The sequence below is a fragment of the Bemisia tabaci genome, chromosome 1 (assembly GCF_918797505.1).
Source record: "Bemisia tabaci chromosome 1, PGI_BMITA_v3".
NCBI classification, from domain to species: Eukaryota; Metazoa; Arthropoda; class Insecta; order Hemiptera; family Aleyrodidae; genus Bemisia; species Bemisia tabaci.
This window is the reverse complement of record NC_092793.1, coordinates 70,237,370-70,263,992: the sequence shown is the minus strand read 5'-3', so window position 1 is coordinate 70,263,992 and position 26,623 is coordinate 70,237,370. Positions and strand designations below refer to the sequence as shown.

At 43.5% G+C, this 26,623-nt stretch overlaps 1 protein-coding gene across 3 annotated transcripts in view; it reads right to left on the bottom strand.

Moving 5' to 3' along the window:
• for (cGMP-dependent protein kinase for) overlaps nt 1-26,623 on the bottom strand; it is a 241,135-nt gene that overhangs the window by 51,946 nt on the left and 162,566 nt on the right. Inside the window, exon 2 of one of the 3 annotated variants that reach the window (XM_019060182.2) lies at nt 4,070-5,068. The exons of the other annotated variants lie outside the window; for them this stretch is intronic. Coding sequence (XP_018915727.2) covers nt 4,070-4,979 — 910 coding nt within the window. The 5' untranslated portion in view covers nt 4,980-5,068. The remainder of the gene's footprint in view (nt 1-4,069; nt 5,069-26,623) is intronic. 3 annotated transcript variants of the gene reach the window in all.

The window sequence follows — 26,623 nt, the reverse complement described above, 5'->3', positions numbered from 1 at the left end:
TTTTTTCTTTTGAATTTGACTCGGTTTTCCGCGATGAAACTCACCCAGAATTTCGTTCAGGCGGAGAGTAACGCGGAATGCATAACGCCGGACACACGAAGCACTTCGGGAGGTTAAACCGCGAAGCGGACGTAAAGTAGCCCTCTAGTTACGTATAATTCAAAGCAAATTCCTTATATCTCGCCGAATGTGCAGTCGACTTGAAACAGAGTCACAAAAATTTAGGGAATGTTGAAAAAGTTGTCGCTGAAAGACGGAAGTCAAGACAGCCGGTCTCTTTTTGATTATGAACGAGTAACACTGGCGATGTTGAATTCGTGCATCGTAAAATTCAGGTTTAAAGCTTCAAAGATCGCAATCGGTAGGCCGTTTCTGAGGATGCGACAGAGAAAAGAATTCGCTCAGCTTCCGACATACCGCGGTGCGTAAAATTGTCGTAGTATGCGCTCCACCTGCATCAAACTTTCGGCCTTAAACATGTCTCGTCTATTGCCGTGCTTGGTGAAAAGACCGAAGCCATCAGGCGTTGCCAAATTTCCTTTAACAAATCACGACTTTTCGGGAAAATTTAAGAATATTTCTCTCCCGATTTTTCGGAGGCTTTCAGTCGTAATTTGATCTAAAGAGTCTGAAAATTCGAGGGAGAATATTCCTAACTTTCTTTGTAAATAAATATTTTCTGAGAGGAAATTTGGCAACATTGGAACACTCATACGGCGTTTTTACTCGGCACAGTAGTCTGAGTCGCTGTGTCATTGGCTAGGAGTTTGGTCTCATGCTGGTAGGCTAGATGACCATTAGGAGAAAACCTCATCTTATTAGGAGTCACACTGTGGATCAGAACGAGTAATATTCGACGGGATTGAATGTTTATGGTGGTTCGCACGATTCAGTGTCTGGGTACGGATAGTGAAAGTGAGAAAATGAGGAGGGTAGACGCGACGCGACGGAACGGATCTCATCATCAAATTAATTGGATTGACAATCCGCCGAGCACGCATCAAACAGATCTCAAACGCGAGATAACTCATAATGAAACCCTACGACCTCCGAGTCGTGTCAAGCGCCTCGTCCGACAAGGTCGTCAGACTGCACAAAAAAGAAACTTCAGAACAGGAATTTCACCGTTTAAAATCTACAATTGCATTTCACCCCGACTTCTAGTTCAGGAATAGGTTTTAATGGTGATACACTGGAAAAAAAATACATTGGATCCAGAGTCCAGACTCTTAAAAACATCGACAAGAAAAAATACTCTTGATTCAATAAGATTTAAGCTTAAATCAAGAACCAAGCCTCTTAATTTGAGCGGATTTCCTTTGATTTAAGCTTGAATCAAGAGTCCTTTTTCTTGTCAATGTTTCCAAGAGTCTGAACTCTAGATCCAATGCGTTTTTTTTCCAGTGTAGGTGGAAATGTCCAAGAACAAATGTCCAGAGTAAAATAATGTCCAATAGAAGAAAAGTCCAAGAGTAAAAAATGTCCAAGTTTATGGAATGTCCAGTAGTGGTAACGTTGCCAAAATTAAGAATGCCCAAATGTCCTCATAATTTTATTAATATTATTGTGTCATTTACCTGCTGGTGAGAATTTTTCATACTTCCTCATCACTTTCGTAGCGGCTCGTTGTTTTAAAAATGGATTTTTTTTTTTACTTTGGACATTCTTGCACTTTGGACATTTATTTCTAGACATTTTGTCTTATTATTACCGTTTTAATCAGTGGGAGCAGAAATCATGTGTAGTTCAAATCATCGCTTCGAGTCCATAAATGTGATAATGTATATTTCTACCAAAAGAAGAAGAAAACACTAAGAATCGTGGCGCGAACTGTGTCCAACAAGGTGATAGAATACTGCTGGGTTTACACTATTTTGTGGGAAAAACAAGGCTGAAAAGTTCAAAAATTTCAATCAGAGTCAAAATTTTGAGCTTTAGTGAGTGTTAGTGCAAGACTGAGATAGAAAAGTGTTCAACTTAAGCAGATGTAATATTCCAATACATCTGCCTGAGCTGAACACTTTCCCATCTCACTATAGAGCTCAAAATTTTGACTCTAATTGAAATTTTTGAACTCTGGCATTGTTTTTCCTGAGAAATAGTGTAGACCGAGCACTATTTTACCACCTTGTTCTTCCAGAAGCATAATGCATTTCACTACTGCTCGGAGTCCGTCACTCCGCCTCATATTCGTATGCACTACGACATATAACTCCGGTAAACTAAACAGCCCGTTTCTAAATTTGTATTATGGACAATCTTTCGAACACTAGAAGCCTAATTCAATAGAATTTTTAGCTCTAACACCTTTTGGTCCATTTTCTCAACAGTTCATTTCTTCAGTTACTGCCCTCTTCACGAAAATAATTTGTTTCTTGGATCAATAGAAATTACAATTATAATTCCTGGACGAAAATTCAAAATGAGCCAACCTCACATCTCCTTGACCCAAACGGCAATTCTGTCGTTTTAAAGAGAATCCATGTCACTTGAAGAATATTTCCGTTCTACTCAATGCGGCTTCTCATCCCCAGGATTATTGACTGAAACATTTTTCTCAGTGTGAATCAGTAACACCACTACGGTCATCCGTGGTGCAGACGGCATGCAAGAGTTTTCGCTCTAACTGGCAACATTGCAACGGTATTGCAATGAATACCGATGCGTCTCAACGTCACTTGCAAATGGCAATTGCCGTTCCATTATTTACGATAATTTCCCATTGTCCCCCCCCCTCCCTTTTTCCGGGACTGGTCCTGCAGCCTGGAGTACCTTTGTGCAAGAATGGAGATAAGGTCTCCAGCTGAGCATCCTCTCTGCTCTCCGAGGGCACGGCCGGCCGGGCCACGAGTGCCGATAAGCACCCCCGTTGGTCACGCCAATTACGCACATCAAATTATGCTCATCGCCCGATTTCGGCGCGACGTGACGTAAATGCCGGCCGAATACCGGAGAACTCCATTGCAAATCAACTTCTTTCATCATATTTTACGCTTGAGATTCATCTAAAAACTATTGATAGAAATGGAACTACTAGAGGTGACAGATCGTTCATTTATCATTTGCCATCAAAAATCGGGAAAAAATACGATGTTATTCATTGTTCATTTTTTTGCAAGGTGCATATAGATCAATTTGAGCAGAATGGAGTGAAGTTTTTAGGGAAGAGACTCCTTTTCACTATGACATTTCTATTTAATATCTCACGAAGAGACGTTTTGTTTCAAGATTAAAATTTTAAACGACTACAACGGCGTCATCTGTTAATTTTTTAGAGAAAAAACAAATTTGCACCAAAAAACCTTTTTGAAAAAAGGAATCAATGACTTGGTTTCCCTCTCGAGAATGCAAACAGATCAAAATAAATTCGGATAAAAGAACCATCTGCACGCCCCCTCCCCCTTGCTTGCCCAAAAAAAACTTGGCTCCTTTTCGTAGGCTGATTATTGAAACTGATGCACAGAACGATAAACAAAGAGGACAAACGGAACATGCAGCGATCCTGTTGGTTGAAATGGGTGGTTGTTGATTATGGACTAACTGCAGGGTCTCTCGTAAGTTGCCGTTAGTTGGTCTACTACTCATCAGTAGCGTGGCGTGCTTCCCGATATGTCGATTGATCTGCTATTTAAACCTGTAGAAAAGTATCGAAAAACAGGCTGTTCACAGCGAACACCTTAACAATCGATTCTTTACCACGGTTTCAAATGCGGAATCATCGATAGTTGATCAATCACGCCTCGCCACTGTTACTCATGCTTTGTGCATTGCAACCACCGATCACTTCCACCGATAAAATCGCTCCAAGTCCATTTGTCTTCTACGTCTATCGCTTCGTCTATCAACTTCAACAAACAGCACAGAAAAAATAGATGGTTCTAACGACAAAACCTTCACAGAGCTCCTGCAGCTTCTTTGTTACACTTACAGAATTTTTCTGTTGTGAGAACAGAACTTCGGTCTGAACGGTGGGAACAGAGTTAACTCTTTTCTCACTACCGAAGTTCTGTTCTCACAACAGATCCATAGTTCGATCCATATGTTAGGAAGAATGAAATTGAGATTTTACCTGGTCCGGGACAAGAGGTGTGCTTCTTGCTGTCGAAGGAGCTGCCGCTGAGGACGGTCTCGGCGTCGCTGCCCCTCCGGCCGGCTTTCCACATGATCCCCGTACGCCGCTTCCGGATACCATACGTGTGAACAGGAACGATCAACTTAGGTCTAGGGATGAGGAAGTCATCCGGGTTGGAGACCGCGGCGGCAGTGGCGGTCGAGGGGGGCGGGAGCGGCGGCGGCGGGGTCTCCGGCGGCCGACTCGCCTGGTCCAGGACGATCGTCGTCTTGTAGTCGGCGTCGATGGAGAAGGACTCCTTGAGGAACTTGGCCGGGCTGTCCGGCGACGGGGCGCCCGCCGGCTCCTGGCACCCGGGGCAGCTGAGCTCGTCGTCGCCGGTGGCGGCATCCCAGTCCGCGTAGGACACATCAGTCTTGGATAACTTGGGCTGCACCGCGAACAGTTTCGTCTCCGGCACGAGCACGTGACTAGAATTGTTTAACAGCACCGAGGGCGTCCTCTTGAGACTCGAGTAGGACTTGAACTCGGGCGGGACCCGCTGACGAGCACGTTGGGGTCGGTCTTCAGCCTCTGGTTCTGGTTGGGGGTTGTTGACGAAGAGGCCGTCCTCGAGGCTCACCTCGTTGCTGGGTTTGGGGCCCGGGCGGGTGATCTGGTCGAGGCGGAGGCTGGCCAGCATCTGGGTCACTTTGGCGTTGTGCTCGGCGTCTTCATCGTCCCAGTCGCTCGGGTAGAGCTGCTCCGAGCTGGTCGCCGACGATGCCTTGGCCCCGAGGTAGATCCCCGACGGGCTGCCCAGGCCTAGCTGCTGGGTGCACTCCCGCCAGCTGTCCTCGTACTGGGGCTTCCGCTCGTACAGCTCGCACGCCGGCGTCGCCCGGCCAGGGTACGGCCGGATTTTCATTCTGCCTTCGCTATAGAACCGCCGTCATCGTCCCTTCAGCCTGACTTGGCTATCACGTAACTCCTTGCAAATCCCACACTTTCTTCCGCCTTGAAACGCAGTGAAAATATTTTCGTTAAAATTATGATTCCTCGCTTCGGCGGGCTGCTCTTGAGACATCAGAGTATTTTTGGTTCTTGGCATAATCGCGAAATTTGTGGCCAATTTAATGCGCAACAAGTTGTTCCTTCAACATCATTAAGGGCCTTTCATGAGATGCGTAAGGCTAAGTCGATGATGATAACGTTACGCCATTTTGTTTTGTACATATCAAAGGATAGGGGCCTATACGCTGCCATGCTAAGGAAGAACGCCGTGTGAGCCTTCAGACGTTGCCAAATTTCCTTCGATAAAAACCGAATTTACTGGGAAATTTGTGAATATTTTTTATCAAAATTTTCAGACAATTTTGTGAGCAATTTAATCTAAAATATCTGAAAATTTAGGGGAAAAATATGCATGAATATCGCCAAAAATACACGTTTTATCAAGGAAAATTTGACAACTCACGAATGTTCATACGACGTTCATCCTTACCACGGCAGTACGTCACAAAAACCTTACTAGAGGGAAGAGGGGGTCAAAAAACCGAGAACCGTTGCGTATTGAGTGAACGGTTCGGTGAAAAGTAGCATCAACTTTTGCCAGACCCAATTATGTTTCTTGGATTGTTATTGCGCGTCTCCAAGAGAGATTTTCTTAACCTCCAAACTAACGTGCTAGAATCAGAGAAAACGTGTGAGTAAAAAAAGAGACGCGATGATGACTGCGAATCGGCGAGGAACTCGGTCGGATGCGAATCGACGCGGCCACAATTTCGAGAAGCACAGATTCGATGAACCCAACGACGGACACGTGACTTTCGTGCCCCGCTTTTACGGCGCGGACTTGATTCTGTCACGTGAGCCGATGGCGCCGGTAAAACACGAGACGCCAACTTTACGAGCGGAGAAACTGCTCGCTACTGATGCACGCATGCAGCACGCGGAGCTCCATTCGAAAAAGCCATAAGCCCAGCTCGGCGCACAGAGGAGTTTCCATACAAATTCTTTCCACGACAAATTTTAAGCGCGAAGTCTTTCTAAATCGAACACATGTGATGTTTTCAATCGAACTGACATTTCAAGGTTCAAGAGAAAAATTCCCGTATTTTTCAGGCTTTCTCTGACTATTCAAAAAGCTATCACTCTGCAAGAATTTTATAGGATTCGAAAATTCGAAAAAAAAAAAAAAAAACATGAAGGTACATCCAAGGGCATTTCAAGGCGTCGCGAATCCTGTCTTGGACTTACTTTGAAAAGCTCGCTATGAGCCATTTGGATAGCATTTTGCAATTCGGAACTATAGGCAGAACGGTAGGTTTTCAGGAGAGCAACTTTTGCAAAAACCATTGGCGTTTTTCGTCAAAACGATCAATGTTGCGGTTTGATGGTTCATTTTATAGCTATGGAGTTCCTTTAACACCCTGTCTTGACAGATTCGTCAAAAACATCACACTGTTGCCAATAATTACAAAAAAAAGGCTATAGTTCCTTATTGCAAAATGAAGAATCCGGGGAAGCTCATTTTGCAATTAGGAACTATAGATTGTTTTAGCACTGACTGCATAGGGGAGACGACCCTGGTGTCACTATTACAAACTGGAGGGTTAACCCCAACAGAGAAAACACCCCTTCCTTCCATCATACGAGGAAGGGGGAGGTGCAGTGTCCCTGCGGAAAGATATTCTACAAAAAACAGGGTGTGCCAAAAATATGGATACCTACCGACTTGCTAATATTTCGAGAATGGTGGCAAATATTAACATGCAATTTGGACGGGAGGGTTTATAGATTTGATTGACATGAATCGATCAAAAAATGAAAGCATGAATCGATCGACACCGACTCGATCGACAAATTATTGAAAAACCGGTGTTATGATTCCGACATGACCGACATGAATCGATCGAAAAGTTAGAACATGAACCGATTGACGTGATTTGATCGGCACTGATTCGATTGACGACCGTGAATCGATCAAAAACCAGCGAATCGATCCGCAAATCCGTGAATCGATTGACAACCCCGTGATTCGTTCGAAAAATCCGTGAATTGATCGATAAACCCTTGAATAGGTCAACAAACCCGTGAATCGTGAAATTTTGAAAATTCGAAAATCCAAGATTAAGGATGTGGCCTATAATGCTATCTCGGCTCCTGTTCGATCGATCATGCTGATTTTCGGGGTCAGGGGGTATTTATGGACGGGAAACTCGAATTTCTGGTCAAATTTTGAAAATTCAGAAATCCAAGATGGCGGATGTGGCCTAAAATTATATCTCGGCTCCTGTTCGATGGATCTTGCTGATTTTTGGTATCCGGGGGTATTTTTGGACGGGAAACTCGAATTTCTGGTCAAATTTTGAAAATTCAAAAATCCAAGATGGCGGATGTGGCCTAAAATTATATCTCGGCTCCTGTTCGATGGATCTTGCTGATTTTTGGTATCCGGGGGTATTTTTGGACGGGAAACTCGAATTTCTGGTCAAATTTTGAAAATTCAGAAATCCAAGATGGCGGATGTGGCCTAAAATGCTATCCCGGCTCGTGCTCCATCTATCGCGGTGAATCTTGGTACCAGGTAGTATTTTTGGATGGGAAACTCGAATTTCTGATCGAATTTTGAAAATTCGAAAATCCAAGATGGTGGATGTGGCCGAAAATGACCTTACTTGAGTAAGTATCCCCTGGGGGATCTTTCATTCCTCGGACACACGTTTAAAAGGGAGCTCAGAAGACGCAACCTCAAACTTGTTTTTCGTGGATTGAAATGCGAAAAATATCGGAGAAAATTATTGTGGCTTATGCGTAGTAAATACTTCAAAAAACGCAAAAATCAAAAATCACTGAACAAGCTCAATGTCAAAATTTGAAAAATTTCAATTTTTTGAAACTCGGCTAGGAATTCGAGTTTCCCGGCCAAAAATACCCCCTATGCAACCAAGATTCACCACGATCGGTCGAGCAGCCCGAGATAGCATTATAGGCCACATCCGCCATCTTGGATTTTCAAATTTTCAAAATTTGACCAGAAATTCGAGTTTCCCGACCAAAATCCCTAATAGCACAGTTACACAATGGAATGTTTTTAAAATGTTTCAAATTACGTCAATCTCGGATCAGTCATTGACATATGTTTCCAACAAATTTTCAAAACGAATACATGAAATGGGCAAGTTGGCCGTGTCTTTGAAACGTATTGAAAACAAATCGAAAATGTTTCTAATTGCGGTCATTCAAACTTTTTTAAAAATAAGTTGGAAACGTTTCAAACTTATTTCAAAAAGGCATAAATAACCCACCCGAAAAATGTGTAAGAATTGTGTCAGCTATGTGTTGTCAATATATTGCAGTCCGTTCAATAAACTATATCAGAAAGGTTTCAAAAACATTTCAAAACCATTGCCACAGCTAAGCCTATGATTGAAACATATTTACGGAACATTTCTGCCGCAATTTATATGAAAATCAATGAACCTTTATTGACATCTATCGGAAAAAATTTGTAATTGTGTCAATTTCTTTTTTAACGACCCAGGCACAGATTCATATTAGATATGTGTACGATATGTTGGGAAAGGAGATCAACTAAATATTTTGGAAACATTTCTAAAACATATTTAAAACGTTGCTGCAGAAATTCTTGGAAGTTCGAAGTTTCTGAGAAATAAACCTGACATATTTCTGACACAATTTAGCAACGTTTCCAAGATCCTTCAAAAACATGTTTCAGAAACAACTGGCAGATATTTCGTATTTTTAATCTGATAAGGTACAGCTATATGTTGAATCTATGTATGAAACGTGACGGAATGGTATATGAAACGCCCTCAGATTTTCGTGTACGGATTTCCCTCATTGCTCTCCAGTTGAAATACTCGTATCACTCTCATTTAATTGATCCGCGGCGATCGTACGTCATAACCATTTATAAAATTAATTTAAACGCATAAGGGTAAGGAAATTTATTTAAAAATGTGTCAGGAATATATCAGTTAAACAAAACAGTGCCTTGATTGTCATTAAAACCTGGTGAACACAAGTTGAAAACATTTCTCAGACCTTTCTAAAAATTTTCCTAGATCAAACTGAACCCACCAGAGAGCGTTGACGTTTCATTTTCCAATTTTACCAAATTTTGGTTTATTTTTTTGTCTCAAGGTTTACTTTTTGGCTATTTAATTATGCAGAGTTAAAAATAGTTTTAAATTCTTGGTATGCATCGCATTTATCTCCATAAGAGCTTATAAGTTATGGATTATCTAAAATATTGAAACCGTACATCATGCTTTGCGTATACTTTTCTAAAGTGAGGACGTCCTAATCCCTCTGATAGTTTAATACTGATGGAGTGAACCCATAGTTCCATACTCTCCTTAGGCATAGTCTGTAATCAGGCCGCCCAGGCACTTGATTTGATAGCTATAATGCCTCCACGACGTTTGCTAAAACAGATGTCTGAAAATTTTTTTACGGTTAAGAAGTAGTGACATGCGGATGTATTCAACACAGAGTGGGCTCGTGTTTAACACTACATAGACTGTAGTGATTATACCGAAAATGTGTCATAAACATTTAGAAAATCAGAGGAAAATCTGAGTTAAAGGCTCATTGTTTTACAAATGTGTCAGAAATGTGTCAAAAATGCACTGCCAACGGAGACCTTTGCCCATTGACAACCGCGCTGTCACCAAGACAGCGTGCGGTCAGTCTTCAGTCTTCTTCAATAAAGACATTGTGACTCAACTACGTTTCTCGTCTTGGCCCACACCTCAAACCTACACCATTGTGTCATTGAAATATGTAAAAAAATGAATTCGAAACATTTCGGTGGCACAATCTGCAAATGTTTCACAGACACATAAAATGTGGTGACATGGGAATGTGTTGAACACAGAGTGGCTTTGTGTTTGACACTTCATTCGGGTTTTTAAAGTATCACGTGAAACATTTCAGAAATGAGGCTTGGTGTCATTGACACGTTTTAAAAACATCTCTAAGACTAGGTTTGCTATTACGGTACCTCCTGGTACCAAAAATCAGCAAGATCGATCAAACAAGAGCCGGGATAGCATTTTAGGCCACATCCGCCATCTTGGATTTCTGAATTTTCAAAATTTGACCAGAAATTCGAGTTTCCCGTCGAAAAATACCCCCCGAAACCAAAAATCAGCAAGATCCATCGAACAGGAGCCGAGATAGCATTTTAGGCCACATCCGCCATCTTGGATTTCTGAATTTTCAAAATTTGACCAGAAATTCGAGTTTCCCGTCCAAAAATACCCCCGGATACCAAAAATCAGCAAGATCCATCGAACAGGAGCCGAGATAGCATTTTAGGCCACACCCGCCATCTTGGATTTCTGAATTTTCAAAATTTGACCAGAAATTCGAGTTTCCCGTCGAAAAATACCCCCGGTTCCAAAAATCAGCAAGATCGGTCGAACAGGAGCCGAGAATGCCGAGAAAGCATTATGCCGTCCTGTCTATAGTTCCGAATTGCAAAATGGGAAATCCGAGTTTCGCATTACGCAATAGGGAACCATAGTATAGGTCCCAATTGCAAAATGAACTTCGCGTGATCCTGCGACGGCAAATTTTTGCGGGGTCGCTGAAGCGGGATAAAAATTGTTTTTGAGGATTTTCTTTTTCTCAATAGTAAGTAAATACCCTCCTGATACGGAATTCATCATAAAAAAAAAATCGAAAATTTGACCCTAGTTCCTTATTGCATAAAGCTGTCCATTTGAGCTTGCTAAAAGAGCGAAAGTGGGTCATTGCACCACCATGGAAGGAGCGCTGGAGAGCGCAGCCGTGCTAAGTAAAAACGCCGTAAGAGCATTCGAATGTTGCCAAATGTCCTCTCAAAAAGTACTTACTCTTGAAATAGGTTATAAGTATTTGTCCTAGAAATTTTCAGACTTTTTAGATCAAATTACCAACGAAATTCGCTGAAAACTCGAAAGAGAAGTATTCAAAAATTTTCCTGAAAATTCGTGATTTGTCGAAGGAATTTTATCAACGTCCGATGGCTTATACGGCGTTATTCCGTAGCACGGCAGAGCGAGAGGTTCCGGAACGCGACTTACGGTGCAAGAAGCTCTAATTACGGAGCTGAATGAAGGTGAAGATGTGCCTCGAATAAATGGGCTCCACGGATCGTTTATTTATTCGGCTCCTTTCCCGAGCCGGAGCCACCCTCGAGGCTGCCGGGTCATGCGATAAAATGTGGATATTTCACATATCGCACATGGGCTTTGGTGGGGAAAGTGCGAATTTTTTATCACTATCTGTCAACAATGGCCACCCATGACGCGCGGCGCGGCCATTTATCGCTGGATGCTCCTGCTGCTCTTTCCACATCCGACATCCGTCGGGATCCGAGGAAAATCCGCCCGCCGAACTCACCTCGTAAGGGTGTATCTCCACTTACGCATGAGCCACAGAAAGAATGGATTAATACGTGAAACAGGGTTCACGTGGAACTTGAGATACGCCCTTACGCCGGAGCGGCGACGTCGGGTCTAATAACGTTGAAATATTGCTCCCGTGCTGGAAAAGAGTTTTAAATAAGTTCCAACTCTCCTGTAGCTACCGTAGTTGCAATAAATCAAACTCATTTAATAAAAATAGAACCTGAAGAACTTCAAGTTTCTGGCAGTTAATTTGCGCTACGATAAATTTTGATTTTTGGGGGTTTATCGTTAGAGACCAGCATAAATTTACAGTCAGTATGTGTTGCCTGCAATAAGTTACAGAGATGTTGCTTTCGACGGCAAAAATCTATCTTTCCAAATTTGAATCTACAATGAAGTCTAAATTTTAGAGGCGATTTTTCTTTGAAAATTGTCTTCCTTCTACACGCTTTCAAGCATCCTGAATCCTTTCGCGATTTTCCTAACGATTTTTCCTGAAGTTCAGAATACAACATGTAAGCTTATTCAAGCGATTGATTCGAGGAGGGTTTATAAAACTGCAAACTCTGAGCTTCCTCTCGCGGGAAACATAGAGCTTTGAAAATACGTCAAGCCATAAAAAAATTTGAAGTGGAAAAAACCTACAAATGATGGCGTTACGCACTTTCTAGAAAAAAGGGGCAAAAGCGCAATGGCTGTCATGAATAGTCCTGGTAGATTTCCACCGCTCGAAAAGGGTATTCTCGTCTTCCACGCATTTCGTATGCCACACAGGTTTTACGTGTGAGCGTTCGGGGGAGCATTACTTGGATGTGGATATCTCAGGCGGAAAAATTAGGTAATAACTACCGCTTTGAGTGGAGGATGCAAAGTAAATCATCGATACTTCCACTTACTTCCGCTCTATCTACGTCTCCCAATTAATATTTTGCATGACGTGATGCTAATCCACTATCTGGAACACGGCCACTTTTTTATAACATTAAATAAAGCTCCTTAAGAATCCAATAGGAAATATATTACTCAATATACTCATTATTTTCGCGATTTTTTGTAATATTTTAATTTTGGGCCCACTCTCCAAGAAGAATGTCTAGGTGTGCCACCACGTCTTGTTTCTCCCCTTTACTATGGACGTGTTTTGCAACGACTCGTGCATATGACGTAAGCCATTAACGCTATTCTTATGGTCTCAGGCTCATGCTCATGTTTAATGCACATACTCGTTTGCAGAAATCGATTTAGACTCTTTTACTTGAATAAACTCAACACGATGGAATGAAACTGCCACGCTCGACGGCGTCAATGATCCTAATTACGGATCAATTAAAGCGGTGACAGCTACGCGAGCGATGCGGGAGGATTTTTTCGATGGGGGACCGGAGAGGGACCCCCGGGGAGGGGGGGGGGGGTTGGGGACCGCGGAGCTTCCATCGTTCGTCGGTGGACCGCGACCGCATCGGCGGAATCAGTGCGAGTCATCGTTCATCGAGCGATGCAAGTCACCGTTTCTCGCTGCACTTTGCCCCGCGCTAATCCCCGTTCCCCGACTCCACGTTTAAAGCACCATCTTTCGAGCAGAGTCAAATCTAGACCTTGCCAAGTTGTGCCCCAGCTAAGAAGAGGGCTCGTTCTATACTTGAATCAAACCGTCTTAGACCCTCACGATTCCAAAGCGTTACATTTTGCAGGAGGAGAATAAAACGTTCATAAAATAAAGCGCTCGATAAAAGGATTGAATTGTGGATTTAAGTTTGAGTGAGATAAGCTTCTTCATTATAATCTAAATTGGACGTATTTATCGTAAAATGAGCTATGTTACACGCAAAGCCTATGCACATAGTTCCTTTTGGCATAAATACGTCCAATTGTAAATTATAATGCTGACATTTTTTAGTTTTGTCTCAACTTAAAACACCCCGCTACCCTGTGAATTGGGCTACTGGAGCGCTCCGGAGGCTCTGAGTCCCGCCACTCGGCCCTTTAGTCGAGTGCAGTACTCCTTTCCAAACCACAGAAATACGTATCTGGATGAAGATGTTCCAAAATTTACGGTCCCGTCTATACTCTCTTACAGGGAAGAGCTAATTCCATTGCTTGCTATGTTCTCAAAATGTTCTTCAAATAGAGAAGAAAGAGATTTGTATTCCCACTTTAACAACTAAGAACGCCGGAAAATGCTGGACTACCGAGTTGAACTCGGCGTGAACGGCCCGTTTCTAACACTGTGAGAGGCTGCACCCATATGGCAATACTCTCCCGATAAGATGAAGATGCTCCACTGAGTCCGCAAAAACTGGAGACGCTGGAGCTGGGATCCAATCTCTGCGGGAATCGGAGGAATAATGGGTGCTAATCGGCCCAACCCGAGCCGGAGAAGACGGGCGTTCACGGAGAGTAAGGATGTTATAGGTCGCTCGCAGTGCTCCAGACCCGAGTGACCGCGTCAAATGCCCATTGCCCGATGAGCGAAATGAGCTAAGCAGGTCAATAGCACACCGCATCCCGCATCGGGCCCGGGTCCGCCGTCCCACTGCAGTTGCAGTTCGCAGTCGCAGCCTGGACCAGATAACCCGAGTTATTACCGCTCTCCTACCATTGGACCCCGATGCATCCACGCTCCTGGACTCAAAGCCGTCGAAAATCGAAAATCGATAGGATCGTTTTGGATCAAAGCTACAAATGATCGATACATCCTTATCTCAGCGATGCTTTATATCGATCGACGGTCATTCGATATCGATTCAAAAATCGAGCCGCAGCTTCACTGGACCACGACCGACTGCGGAAAACTTGGTTCGTCGGCGACTGGACCGGTGCGCTGGACCGTGTTCGTTTCCGACTTCGGTTCTGCTCGCGACGTCTTCCGGAAATCGCACTACATTTTGCGGAGAATGGAGATGTTGCATGTGTGAGGAATTTGCGATTTGACTAGTGATTCTCGTGTAAAACGTCGCGAGAAACAGGATGGTGCCACTGGTTTTCTCTGAAATCATCTCCCAAGCTCAAAAAAAGCTCTCAAGTTGAGGCCAAAATGGAGGGGATATCCCACGCTATCCTGAGAGTCCACCTCTACATCAAGACAAACTCTCCATGCAAAGATAGGGAGCAAATACACTGACAGGGCTGCCATTTTATTTGGGGACTCCAAAACTGAAAACACGGCAGCCCTGTTAATGTATTTGCTCCCTATCTTTGCATGAAAAGTTTGTCTTGATGTAGAGGTGGACTCTCAGGATAGCGTGGAATATCCCTCCATTTTGACCTCAACTTGAGAGCTTATTTTGAGCTTGGGAGTTGATTTCAGAGAAAACCTGTGGCACCATCGTGTTTCTCGCGAACTTTTACATAAGAATCAACGGTCAAATCGCAAATTCCTCACACATGTAACATCTCCATTGTTTGCATTGTTTGCAATTGGGTGCATACGCAGCCTCTGAAAAAAGTTGAACTTTCATTTTTCAGCATAATGAAATTTAACTTTGAATCTCTGGTTGCGGCGAATTTTTGTTGAATCCATCCAATTTTGATCGCTCTATAAAACAAGAAACAATTATAAAGCATTCTCATAGATTCAGAAAAGTTATAACCCTTGGATATCATGGTAACTAAAAGGTAGCTGGGTTCTGATACAGGCCATTCGCAACATAAGAGCCACTCTCTCCTAACTTGTCTCCACCAGTTTGTCCACTAGCGCACCCCAGTGACCTTAGCGCTCTCCGGAATTTACAACTTCCGGACTGAGACCGTCCACGTATAACGCAACGCACCTCTATGGAGGGGAACGCGAGATCCGGGCGCAGAAATACGCATTACGTAATAATTCGCGAGTAGCCCTCGTGCCCGTCACTTAGCTAAAAAAATTCGCCTACAGACTTCAAACCGATGACGACGACGAAAATTAACTAACAGGAAGGGGGAAAAAATGTTCTCCTTCAGCAATTTGTTCGACAAAAACACCCTTCTAAACGAGTTTTGGCAAGTTACTCCATATTCATCATCATCATCGGTAAGAAAGTTATTTCGGAAAAATAAATGTTATGTCCACAAGACGTTGTTCCTCCAACGAAGGAACGTAACTGCTTTTCAATGTTACCAAATTTTCTCCCGCATATTGCATTTTTACGAAGAAAACGATCCGAAGAAACTCGAGGACATTTCCTACTGAAAATTTCACAGATTTTTCCTGTGATCACACGCGAAAATCAGTAACATTTTGGACAAAAATTGTCCGAGTACATTCTTGTAAAAAATCGAATTATTTGTGTGAATGTTGCAACCTTGGAATGTAGTTACGTTCCTTTGTATAGAAAACGCGTAAAGTTCAAAAGGGCAGAGCAGATTTTTCTCGAAACAAGGTTATTTTAACCTTAAAAAGTTCAAAGTGCCGTATCGCCGATTTTGTTTGACATTTTTGGGCGTTTTCCATTTCACAATTTTTTAGGGGGCCTCCTCCATGCCGCAGTATCAGTAACTGTGAACAGTAACTGCGGTTGGGCTGACAATCTTGAAAGTTCTGGAACTACAATACGAGCCGCGCGACACAGATTCAAATAATTTACTGTTCACAATTCCGTTCCCGGAAATTTTACGGACTCCCCGCTTTTTACCGGCACTAAACACCCCACATGCAAAATAGGCGTAAACTTTCTTCCGGCCGGAGTGCAAGCTCCGAATCGCGGTGGGCCGCAACGAATGCGAATGAACGGCCAGGAAGTGCAGGCTGCGAGTTTTTCTTCCGTCGGATCGATTCGGACTTCGAGATATCGATGTTCGATGCTGTATCCGTGCGGGGGTCACCAGCTGAAAATCGATGCATCGCTGTGGTCGGATGAGGCTGCCTCGGACGCTGTACACGGATGGCCTGCGGGAGAACTTTCCCTGCGGAAACGGTGTCGCGGAAACGCGATTGAAATTACGCGAACAATGGCCGCTGCGCTGCGGTCGCTTTCGTTCTTGTCGGAAAATTCGAGTTGCCTGGCTCGTGTTTGTATGGGAGGAAACGAAAATCGCCCGGCCCGGCGACGATGAGGATTCATTAGAGCGGCTAGATGGACCTATACTTCCGTGCTAAGGAAGAACGCCGTATGATCATTCGAGAGTTGCCGAATTTCCCTTGATAAAACATGTATTTTGACGCAATTTAAACATATTCCCCTTGAAATTTTCAGATATTTTAGATTAAAATGCGTGCAGAATGGTCTAAAGATTTTGGGAATAAATATTAACAATTTTTCCAGTAAATTTGGTTTTATCGAAGGAAATTCGGCAATGTCTGAAGGCTCATACGGCGTTCTTCCTTAGCACGGCAGTATACGATCACGTGAAAGTGGAACTTCGCATTGCTTTAAACGATTTCGTTCATTCAGATGTATGTAAAACAATCGATATTTATCGCGGCGGCCCCACCCCACCTGTAATTGCTTTTTTACGACGGATACAATCGAGAATTTGGAGGTGTCTGAAATTTTGTAAATTTCAACTTTAAAATGATACTGCTAGAAAAACTGAATGCGAAGATATCGTCGGTTTCTAAATTGGACAATTATTGGAGGAAATATGACAAAATAACCTAATCTACTAAAATACATGTGTTCAAATGGAAAATGTCACCAAATGACGTCATGAGGCGGCACATTCTCTCATTTTTAAATCTATTTTTCTCCAATTTCCCACGTCAGAAAATAATATGAAAAATACTGCGAACTCAGCTCATTAAGCACTCTCAGACGAAGCAATAAAATTTTGTGTGCAAATTCTCCATTGCTGGAAAGCTACGTTTCGCTCCTGAGAGAGTCGAAAAACCCGTGACTTGATTACGACGCTTTGAGGACTCAAATCATGTTCTGCATTTTTACGGAGACACGAATGGACGAGTAAAAGGGAGTATTGCGGTTAGTTTTGTTTTTTTAATTCGTTTAAAGAAACTTGAAAAAAATTATTGAGTCAGTGCTATTAATTAGCCCGAGTCGGACGCGGTTACTGTATAAACACTGATTGGCCTCATTAAAAGGACAGTAAAAACCAATGAAAAACCAGTTTTGTGAATAAAATGCAGCTTCCTTAATATGCTGATCATAACTTAGGCATCACGTAACATTTCGAACGAATTTCCAGTGCTCATAATTCTTGATATTTTGGTTTCAAAAATGAAATATTTGTGTTTCTTGCCATTCGTTTTGACCCAAATCCATCCTCTCCGGATTGGATAACGGTTATAAAGATGTTTAGCAAATAAATGAACGTTCACCTTCAACATCAAATTTGAAGCATTATTAATGGATTATTTTCACAAGACGTATCGAAGGCTCCAATAGCAACCCCCGCAGGTAGGAGGGGCAGTGGCGTAACGGGCGCCCCCGCAGACCCTGCTATGCAGGGGGGCCCAGGCGCCTAGGGGGCCCTCGGCCGCCGGAATTTTTTTTTTTCTCTCTCTCTTTTTGATGCTTAGCTTTGGTTTCAAACTTTGGGCCTTTACTTACCGAGATGGGGCTTCTTCCTCTGATTTTTATTGTTAGCACGGGGTATTTTATACTTCTTTCGGACTGTTCCTAACTTTTTGTTTGCAGGAGGGCCCCTGCCTTCCAATGTCCACTCAGTGATTACTAAACATTTTTTCTTTTTTTGTCACTTTTCGTAATTCGGGCTTTGGGAGATCCAAGAACCTAAAGGGCCCCAAGGCTCTTGGGGGCCCTTTGATTCTTGGGCCTACGCCCCTCTGTAGATCCTTGGGCCTGGGCTGGGCCCCTGCCACCCTTTAGATCCTTGATCCTTTAGGGGCCCCATTTAATCGGGTAAGGGATCCGGGACGGTAAGGGGTGAGGCATTCCAAGTCCGTGATTTGAGATGTCTCGGGCAAAAAAATGGGAAGGGGCGGGAGGGGGGGGAATAATTTTGGAATTTTATCGACATGGGGGGGGGGGGCTAGAAAAAATTTTGCGGGGGGGCCCAGCGGAAGTCCGTTACGCCACTGAGGAGGGGTTCTCCCATCCGATTTGCCAGAAATATCTTTTCACCCAGGGTCTTCTAATTTACAATTTAGAAGGAGTAAAATTGGCGAGAAAGGCCTATGGAAGTACGAAGAAGAACGTACTCCGTGTAGGAATGCTGATCCATTCGAGAAATACCTATTGCCTTGTATTGTTAAGTCTGCTGTCGACTGTTTCAAGTCTCTCTGATTGATATTCAATACGTATTATTCATAATGAGAACATAATATTTCTTTCCCGGAATGCTCTCTCTGAAAAAAAACAACTCTCGGATCTTGGATCAAATCTGATTCCACGCAACCAACTTATTGGGTCATGAGAGTCCTGAAAATTGCACGTGCAGTAACGAACTTAGGAATATTTACTTTCGCATCGAATTTCAGTAACACCACACCACTCTGCCACGACACAAGAATAAGCAGCATTGCTTAACACAACGCATAAAACGCCAATCTACTGGCTGCCTGCATCGAGCCTTGTTATGGGGCGATTACCGCAATGCGTAATCTAGATGGGGGCGGGCGGGGCCTCCGGGGTCTCCGGGGAAGGGGGGGGGGGGGTGTCAGGCGTAATCCTCTCGCAGATTTAGCAATTGAACCGTAGGTAGGTGATTTGCGCGGGGCCTAAATGGTCACTTTCACTCGGGCACGGCCGAGTCGGGGTGCCGTGTTTTGATGTTTGTTGTTCAGTCGGACAGTCGATCGTTGGATGATGGCGAGGAATTCCGCTGCCGCGGTGAAAGTGGGCGCCTGGCATGCTCGGCAACCCGCCACGCATCGGGTCTCGTGTTCATCACTTTCTCCGCGACGCGAGGCCGCTCACCGAGTTTGGGCCGATTCTCGGGACTTCTTTTACTACGCTCGTCGAATGAGGATTGGAGAGAAAAAAAGTGCAGTTCGCTTGCCGTTTGCGGGCATGCAAGTCGAGCACTCTTACCCATGAGTGGTTTTACCTATTAACGATTACCTGCTAACCTATTTACCGAGGGCAGAAGGGTAGAGAACCTCTACGTAGAAAACCTTCATTAAAAAGCATCTGGGTGAAAAGGGGCTAACAGCAACCTTTGACAGTTGCACCTACAGCACTCGTTGTCAACCCTCAGTAGGAGCCTACGATAGAAATAAGTTTCCGAATGCAATGTGGAATCTTGGTTTCAAAACTGCGTAAATCCGCCCAACTATGTAACTTTGATAAACTTTGAACTTAAATACATCAACATTTTGAAAAAAAACAAGAAAGAAAAAATGGGAGAAGTTACAAGCTTATTGCCTAGCAGGTTGCAGATTTTTTCCTGTCAAAACTTCAAAATCAAGATAGAACAACAAAAACATAGGATATTAAGAGGCAGCGAGAAAAATTTCAAACTATAACCAAGAGAATCAACATTAAAAAACTCCAAATCCAGCACACTGTTTGTTTGTTTATTTGTTTGATTTTGTTTTGTTTGTTAAATATAAAGCAGCATAACAATTAACTTCGTTTAAGCCGTACAGTTTTTCAATTTTGACATTTCTCTTATCTCGATAAAAACATTTTGAACGAGAAATTTGGATGCTGGTCTTCATTCCTGATATTGAGCCTCACGGAGAACTACAACCTCAGACATCTTTTTCAGCATTTTATCATGATATGTTTTTGTCTCTCGACTCGGTCCAATTGGACGTATTTCTACCAAACGGAACTAAGTGCATTATGACGTGAGCCCTGTAATGCATATATTCTTATAGGCCTCAGGGCTCATGTCCTAATGCACATAGTTCCGTTTGGCAGAAATACGTCCGATTGTAAGTTATGTTACGATCGGATGCATGCATGAACCTCGGAGCTCGGGCGCAAGCCGGGATAACTTATGATTTATTTATTCCCTCCCACTTATTCCCCAGTCGGGACGGGGGGATGCGTTGGTCGATCCTCGGACAGAGAAGCTCTTTGACGGCAGAGAGGGGGAGGGGGGGGGGGTTGCGGGGTCGGGAGCTTTGTGTTCAGTGCTCGGTCCGTTACTATTCCTTCCGAGTCACGGTGACGCGGACGCAGATTGATTGGGTGGCTTGTCAGAGAGGCTCGTGGCACCGAGTTGAATCAACCGGGACAAGGACAAAGGCCCGGGATTATCGCTCCGGTCGGGATCCGAGTCAACGCAGGGGAGTGCGTCAAAGTGACTCAAAAAATTCCCCGCTCCTCGGATCATTCCCAAGCTTCAAAAGAGGTTTTTAAAAAACTTTATACAGTAGAGACGTTAAAAAATCAGCAGACACAGCGACAAGGAATGCTGCAATGCAGAATTCTCACAATATTTTAATGAAGCGAATCCTACACGGAAGAAGAAAGAAGTAGGGATTAAGTCTCAACTTGTAGGCATTTCGAGTGAATTGCGGTAGTACCCCAATGAATTGGGTTCCTAACCCAAATTTTGCGGCACTATCAAAATTAATTGGAAATGTGCATATCATCCAAAAAATTTGGGTATTACCACAATTTTAAAGGATAGCCCCAAACACTTTTTTCGCGTTGCACAACTTTTTAAGCAACATGCAAATTAGGGTGCAGAAAATGCTCGACGCAACAACCCTTGCTTGCGGATAGAATGCGAGGGAATCTGTGGACTCGTAAGGAAATTTTTCCTGCCCCCCCCCCCCCCGTTCAAAGTGTCTGGATCCGCCTATGAATCCTCATTAGGAGAATCCGAGTGTTGACTTCCAAAAGTAATTTTGACGGATTCGGGAAAATAGCTTACGGTGTCCAGTTTTTTTTTTTTCAATTCGGGAAATCCTGACTAAATCCTGATTTTTGACTGCTAAATCCTTACTTCATAATTTTTCCAATTCTGATCAAATCCTGATTTTGAATGTAACTCCGCAAAGATAGCTCGATAAAAAAATCCGATCGGACGGACGACTTATCTTAAATCCTGATTATACGACTGATTTCCCCTCAAATCCTGATGGAATCGGGATTAAATCCTGATAAACCTCAAATCCTGATAGAATCGGGAAAGTCCTGATGCTAGACACCCTGTAGCAGTTCGGGGTAGTTTTTTCTTCATGGAATATTTCACCCTGAAGACAAAATCGATCTGATTGACGCAGTTCGGTTGTGGCAACCGTGTGTGAGCGTGGCGGCTCGCGCGGACGACTCGTGCGAACGAGCGGCTCGGCCGGGCGGACGATCATTGTGAAACGTAACCTGGAAAAATAACCTGTAACCTGTTGCACGGTTAAGCGGAGCTTTATGTAACCATGGAAACGGTATCGTCGCCGTGCAGTGTGGGGTGTGCGCGCTGCTCGCGGTTGCAGATTGGCCGAATTACGGGTCGGATCGGATAGGGCACAAATTCAGGATAGGTTGGCGACCGGGTTATTAACTGCCGCGAAGGTGGCACGCTTCGGAGGGTGGAGCGAGCCGCTGAAAAATATCGGCTCCATAAACTTACACGCCGCTACACTCGTAAATATGTTCGCCGTGTGGTATTATGCAAATCCGCGCCGAGTTGCCCCCGCCCCCTGTCTTGCATACTCCAGGCCCCGGCTCGGGAAAAACGCCGTATCAACATCACAACGTTGCCGAATTTCCTCTTGATGAGGGTTTCCAGCCGACTGGAAAACCTGGAATGGGTCTGATACCAGTGGCGTAGCGAGCATGATCGATTATCGATATTTCCCCATTTGAAGCTATGGTAAAGCATCGATTATTAAGGTGCGTTGCATACCGTTGCGAACACCCTGTGTATCGATCTTTTTCCATAGGTTTAAATGGCAGATCAATCGATAAATCGCAAAGCACGCCACGCGACTGCCTGATACTCAAAACTTTTGGGCACATTAGAAAAATGGAGAATTTGCAGGTGTCTGAAATTTGATGAATTCCGTGTTTAAGTGGACGATAAGTGACCGGAACACGACACCCTTGGTCCATTAATTGGACAATTATTGGAGGAGATATGACAAAATAACCTAATCTGCTAAAATACATGTATTTAAATGGGAAATGCCGCCAAATGACGTCACTAGGCGATGCATTTTCTCACTTTTAAATATATTTTCATTCTGTTTCCAATTGCAGAAAAATATAATTAAAAATACTGCAAAATCCGCTCTTTAGACACTTTTAGGTGAAGCAATACAAAATTTGCGTGCAAATTCTCCATCCCGTATAAAAATATCTGCAACTTTTAAATAATAAATTAATGAATAGTCCTGAAAAGTCTGGGTACGGGAAGATCTTTGGCAATATGTGAAAGTTCATACGACGTTTTTCCCTCAGCTCTTCTCTTCGCCGGATACCGAGGTGCAAGGTATACGAGCTACGGTCCAGTGTTTATCATCAGCAATCGCTGTTATCCCATTTGAAGATATATTAAAGAATCGATTATTAAGATGCTCATTGCGAAAACCATAATAATCGATCCTTTTCCAAGGTATTAAACGGCAAATCAATCGATTTATCGCGAAGCACAAAACGCCACTGCTGCAGTGCGAGCTCATTTTTCAGGATGCCGTCCCAACATTCATAATTTTCTCCCACGGGAGGGTGGCAGTCGCGATTACTCTACCGGTGAAATCCCCATATACATTCCCTGAGACAGGAGTGTGAATGTGTTTACGGTCAAATCCCGAAAGATGGAATCGGTAAATGGTGGAAGTCAGTGGGGGGGACCGCTGCTCAGAGGGATTCATACGCGAAGTGATGTAGACAAATCTTAGAATTATTTTGGCTGGAGCTGATTCCAAGGTATTCTTCATAATTTTTTTTTTCTTATATGGGAAATAGTATAAAAATATATTTAAAAGTGAGAAAATGCATCGCCTAGTGACGTCATCTGGCGGTATTTCACATTTGAATGCATGTATACACGCGTATATATAAAATATATTTTAGCAGATTAGATCATTTTGTCATATCTTCTCCAATAATTGTTCGATTCATGAACCAAGGGTATCCTCGTGTTCAGTTCACTGAGTAGTTTCCACTTAAACACAAAATTTATCAAATTTCAGACACCTCACTGGAAAAAAAAAAACACATTGGATCTGGAGTCCAGACTCTTGAAAACATTGACAAGAAAAAGGACTCTTGATTTAATGAGATTTAAGCCTAAATCAAATGGAAATCCGCTCAAATTAAGAAGCTTGGTTCTTTATTTAAGTTTAAATCTGATTGAATCAAGAGTATTTTTTCTTGTCGATGTTTTTAAGAGTCTGGACTCTAGATACAATGTGTTTTTTTTTCCAGTGCTGCAAATTCTCTACTTTGCGAGGAACAGAGGATTCTCGCATTAAAATTTGCCGCTCGGGCGCAATTGGGTCCATTTGCTCGAAGTTCATTTCTGCACTAATCATGCTCTCTTTGGTAACCCGGGAGCAAAGCTGAGGAGCGATGCATGGTGACAAGACGGGGGAAAAACGATGAGCGGACCCGGTGTCGGGCCTCGGGACGGCAACGACGAAGAGGCGATCGTGAGGAAGGACTTGCGGTCCGGGTCATTAATGCAACCGTTGTTCAAGTATCAAGTCAACCTACGAAGCTCCCCCTCCCCCCGTCCTCATGAGCTCCGTCTCCGGTCCCTGGTCCCGGTGCTCCCGGTCCCGTGCGGGAACTCCGGACCCGCGCAGGTGGACACTCGGCGCTCCGCTCCGAAGATTATCGCGGCGGCGGCGCGGATTATGAGGTCGCGGATGAATCGGGAATCGTGATCAGTCGCCGGATGACAACTTCATACCTCGAGCCTCATCGCGCCCCCGCCCGAGTTCAGGTTCGCCGACATTCGGCTCCTTTTCTTTTGACTCCGTCTCGCACAGAGACAAAACTGCCGTGCTGAGGAAGAACGCCGTATGACCATTCGAAAGTTGCCAAATTTCCCTTGATAAAACATGTACTTCTAGTGACATTCAAGCATATTTGTCCTAGAAATTTGCAGATATTTTAGATTAAATTGCGTACAATATTGTCTGAAAATTTTGGAAAATAATATTCGCAATTTTCCCAATAAATTCCATTTTTATCGGAGGAAACTTGACAGCGTCTGACGGCTCATAAGGCATTCTTCCTTAGCACGGCAGAAAAGTCCTTCTCCGGAGGAAGGAACGTAACTCCATTCTGCCGTGCTAAAGAAGAACGCCGTATGAACATTCGAAAGTTGCCAGGTTTCCTTCGATAAAATGTTTACTTTTGAGGAATGTTATGAATATTTTCCTTTGAAATTTTCAGGAGCTTTAGGTGAAATTGCGCACAAATTAATCTAAGAAATTGGAAAGAAAATATTCATTAGTTTACCAGGAAATTCGTGTTACACACGGGGAGGTTTGGCAACGCCAGAAGGCTCATACAGCATTTTTCCTTAGGACGGTAGCATTCCAGTCCAGAGCAGAGTTGCAATTAGTCAGTTGTGCTGTTCATAGAATTGCGTTTTGATGCTTGTAGAGTACCCGGTCAAAAAATTACGAGGGGCGTTCAATAAGTAAGTATCCCCCCTCTCTAAAATCCATAAAAATGGACCAATTTTAAAAAACTTGGGCTCAAAATCTTCCTTAGGATATTTTGAGTTCAACAAAACAAACCGCAACAAAATCGGACTATGTGCGGCCGAACGCGAGCCGTTTGAACGCGCCGAGGTGCTCGACGCTCCCGCCGAATCTGCGAGGATTTGAAGTCCGCTACAGGAGAAGAGCTTCTCTGCCAAAGCCTCAGTCGTTCATCACTGACGAAAAATCAAAGCAATTTTTGTAGAATAAGGGGCTTACCTCACTTCTCCACACAACCAGCTCGATCCAAGCAAGTCTGATACTGAGACTAAGATTAAGAGAACAGCTTTTGGATGCCTCGTGCGTGGAAGTCTTTCAGCTGACCGCGGATGAAGGAGTGGACGGCTTGTTTGACCTCTTCCACAGATTCAAAATTAACTCCTCCAAGTTCAGATTTCAGGAACGGGAATAAATAGTGGTCTGGTTTGCCATTTATTATCGTATCTGAAATCTGAACTCGGAGGAGTTAATTTTGAATCTGTGGAAGAGGTCAAACAAGCCGTCCACTCCTTCATCCGCGGTCAGCTGAAAGACTTCCACGCACGAGGCATCCAAAAGCTGTTCTCTTAATCTTAGTCTCAGTATCAGACTTGCTTGGATCGAGCTGGTTGTGTGGAGAAGTGAGGTAAGCCCCTTATTCTACAAAAATTGCTTTGATTTTTCGTCAGTGATGAACGACTGAGGCTTTGGCAGAGAAGCTCTTCTCCTGTAGCGGACTTCAAATCCTCGCAGATTCGGCGGGAGCGTCGAGCACCTCGGCGCGTTCAAACGGCTCGCGTTCGGCCGCACATAGTCCGATTTTGTTGCGGTTTGTTTTGTTGAACTCAAAATATCCTAAGGAAGATTTTGAGCCCAAGTTTTTTAAAATTGGTCCATTTTTATGGATTTTAGAGAGGGGGGGATACTTACTTATTGAACGCCCCTCGTATTTGAGCTCTTTTACGCTCTGTGCGATATTTTCGCTAGTTGCCCATGAAACACCAAGGTTCAACTTGAAACTTGGTTTCAACTTCAATTCAAGGCAAGTCCTAGCTCATAAATCATAGTCTCATTCGATTCAAGAATGCCAGTCGATGAAAATCAACCAATGATAGCGAAGAAAAATATGTTGAGTATTTCGCAAGATAAAAAAGTAGAAAACAGGATAAGACGGTGGATTACGTAAAGGTAGCCATCAAACTGAGATTCAACAAAGGGAGAAATTTGTGCTGGCTCGCTTTCGTCTTTTAAAAGAGTGAATTTTTACGGTGGAAATTCAGCATTCATCGTTGGTCCCGGTGATAAATAGGGAAAGTGGGAGAGTAAAAGTAGATTACGGACGGGATTACGAAACTATCGTTTTTATTCGGATTTGGTCGAGAAATGGTTCGACTCGGAAACATGTTTTACGCTTGAGAGGTCTTAATGCCTGAGCGATTCTGTGATTAATCAATCTTAAGAATCTTTTTAATTTCAAATCGATGGACGTTGAGAGGGCAGCACGAGCGCTATTAGCTCCTAAATCGCGAGTATCAGGCTGTGCTGTTTGATGAAGGAGGGAAATTTTGACTTCATACAGACACCTGCATCATCGGTTAGACAACGCATCGACTAGTATTGGTTCAAGAATCATGCAATGATCCATAACATCATCATGATCAT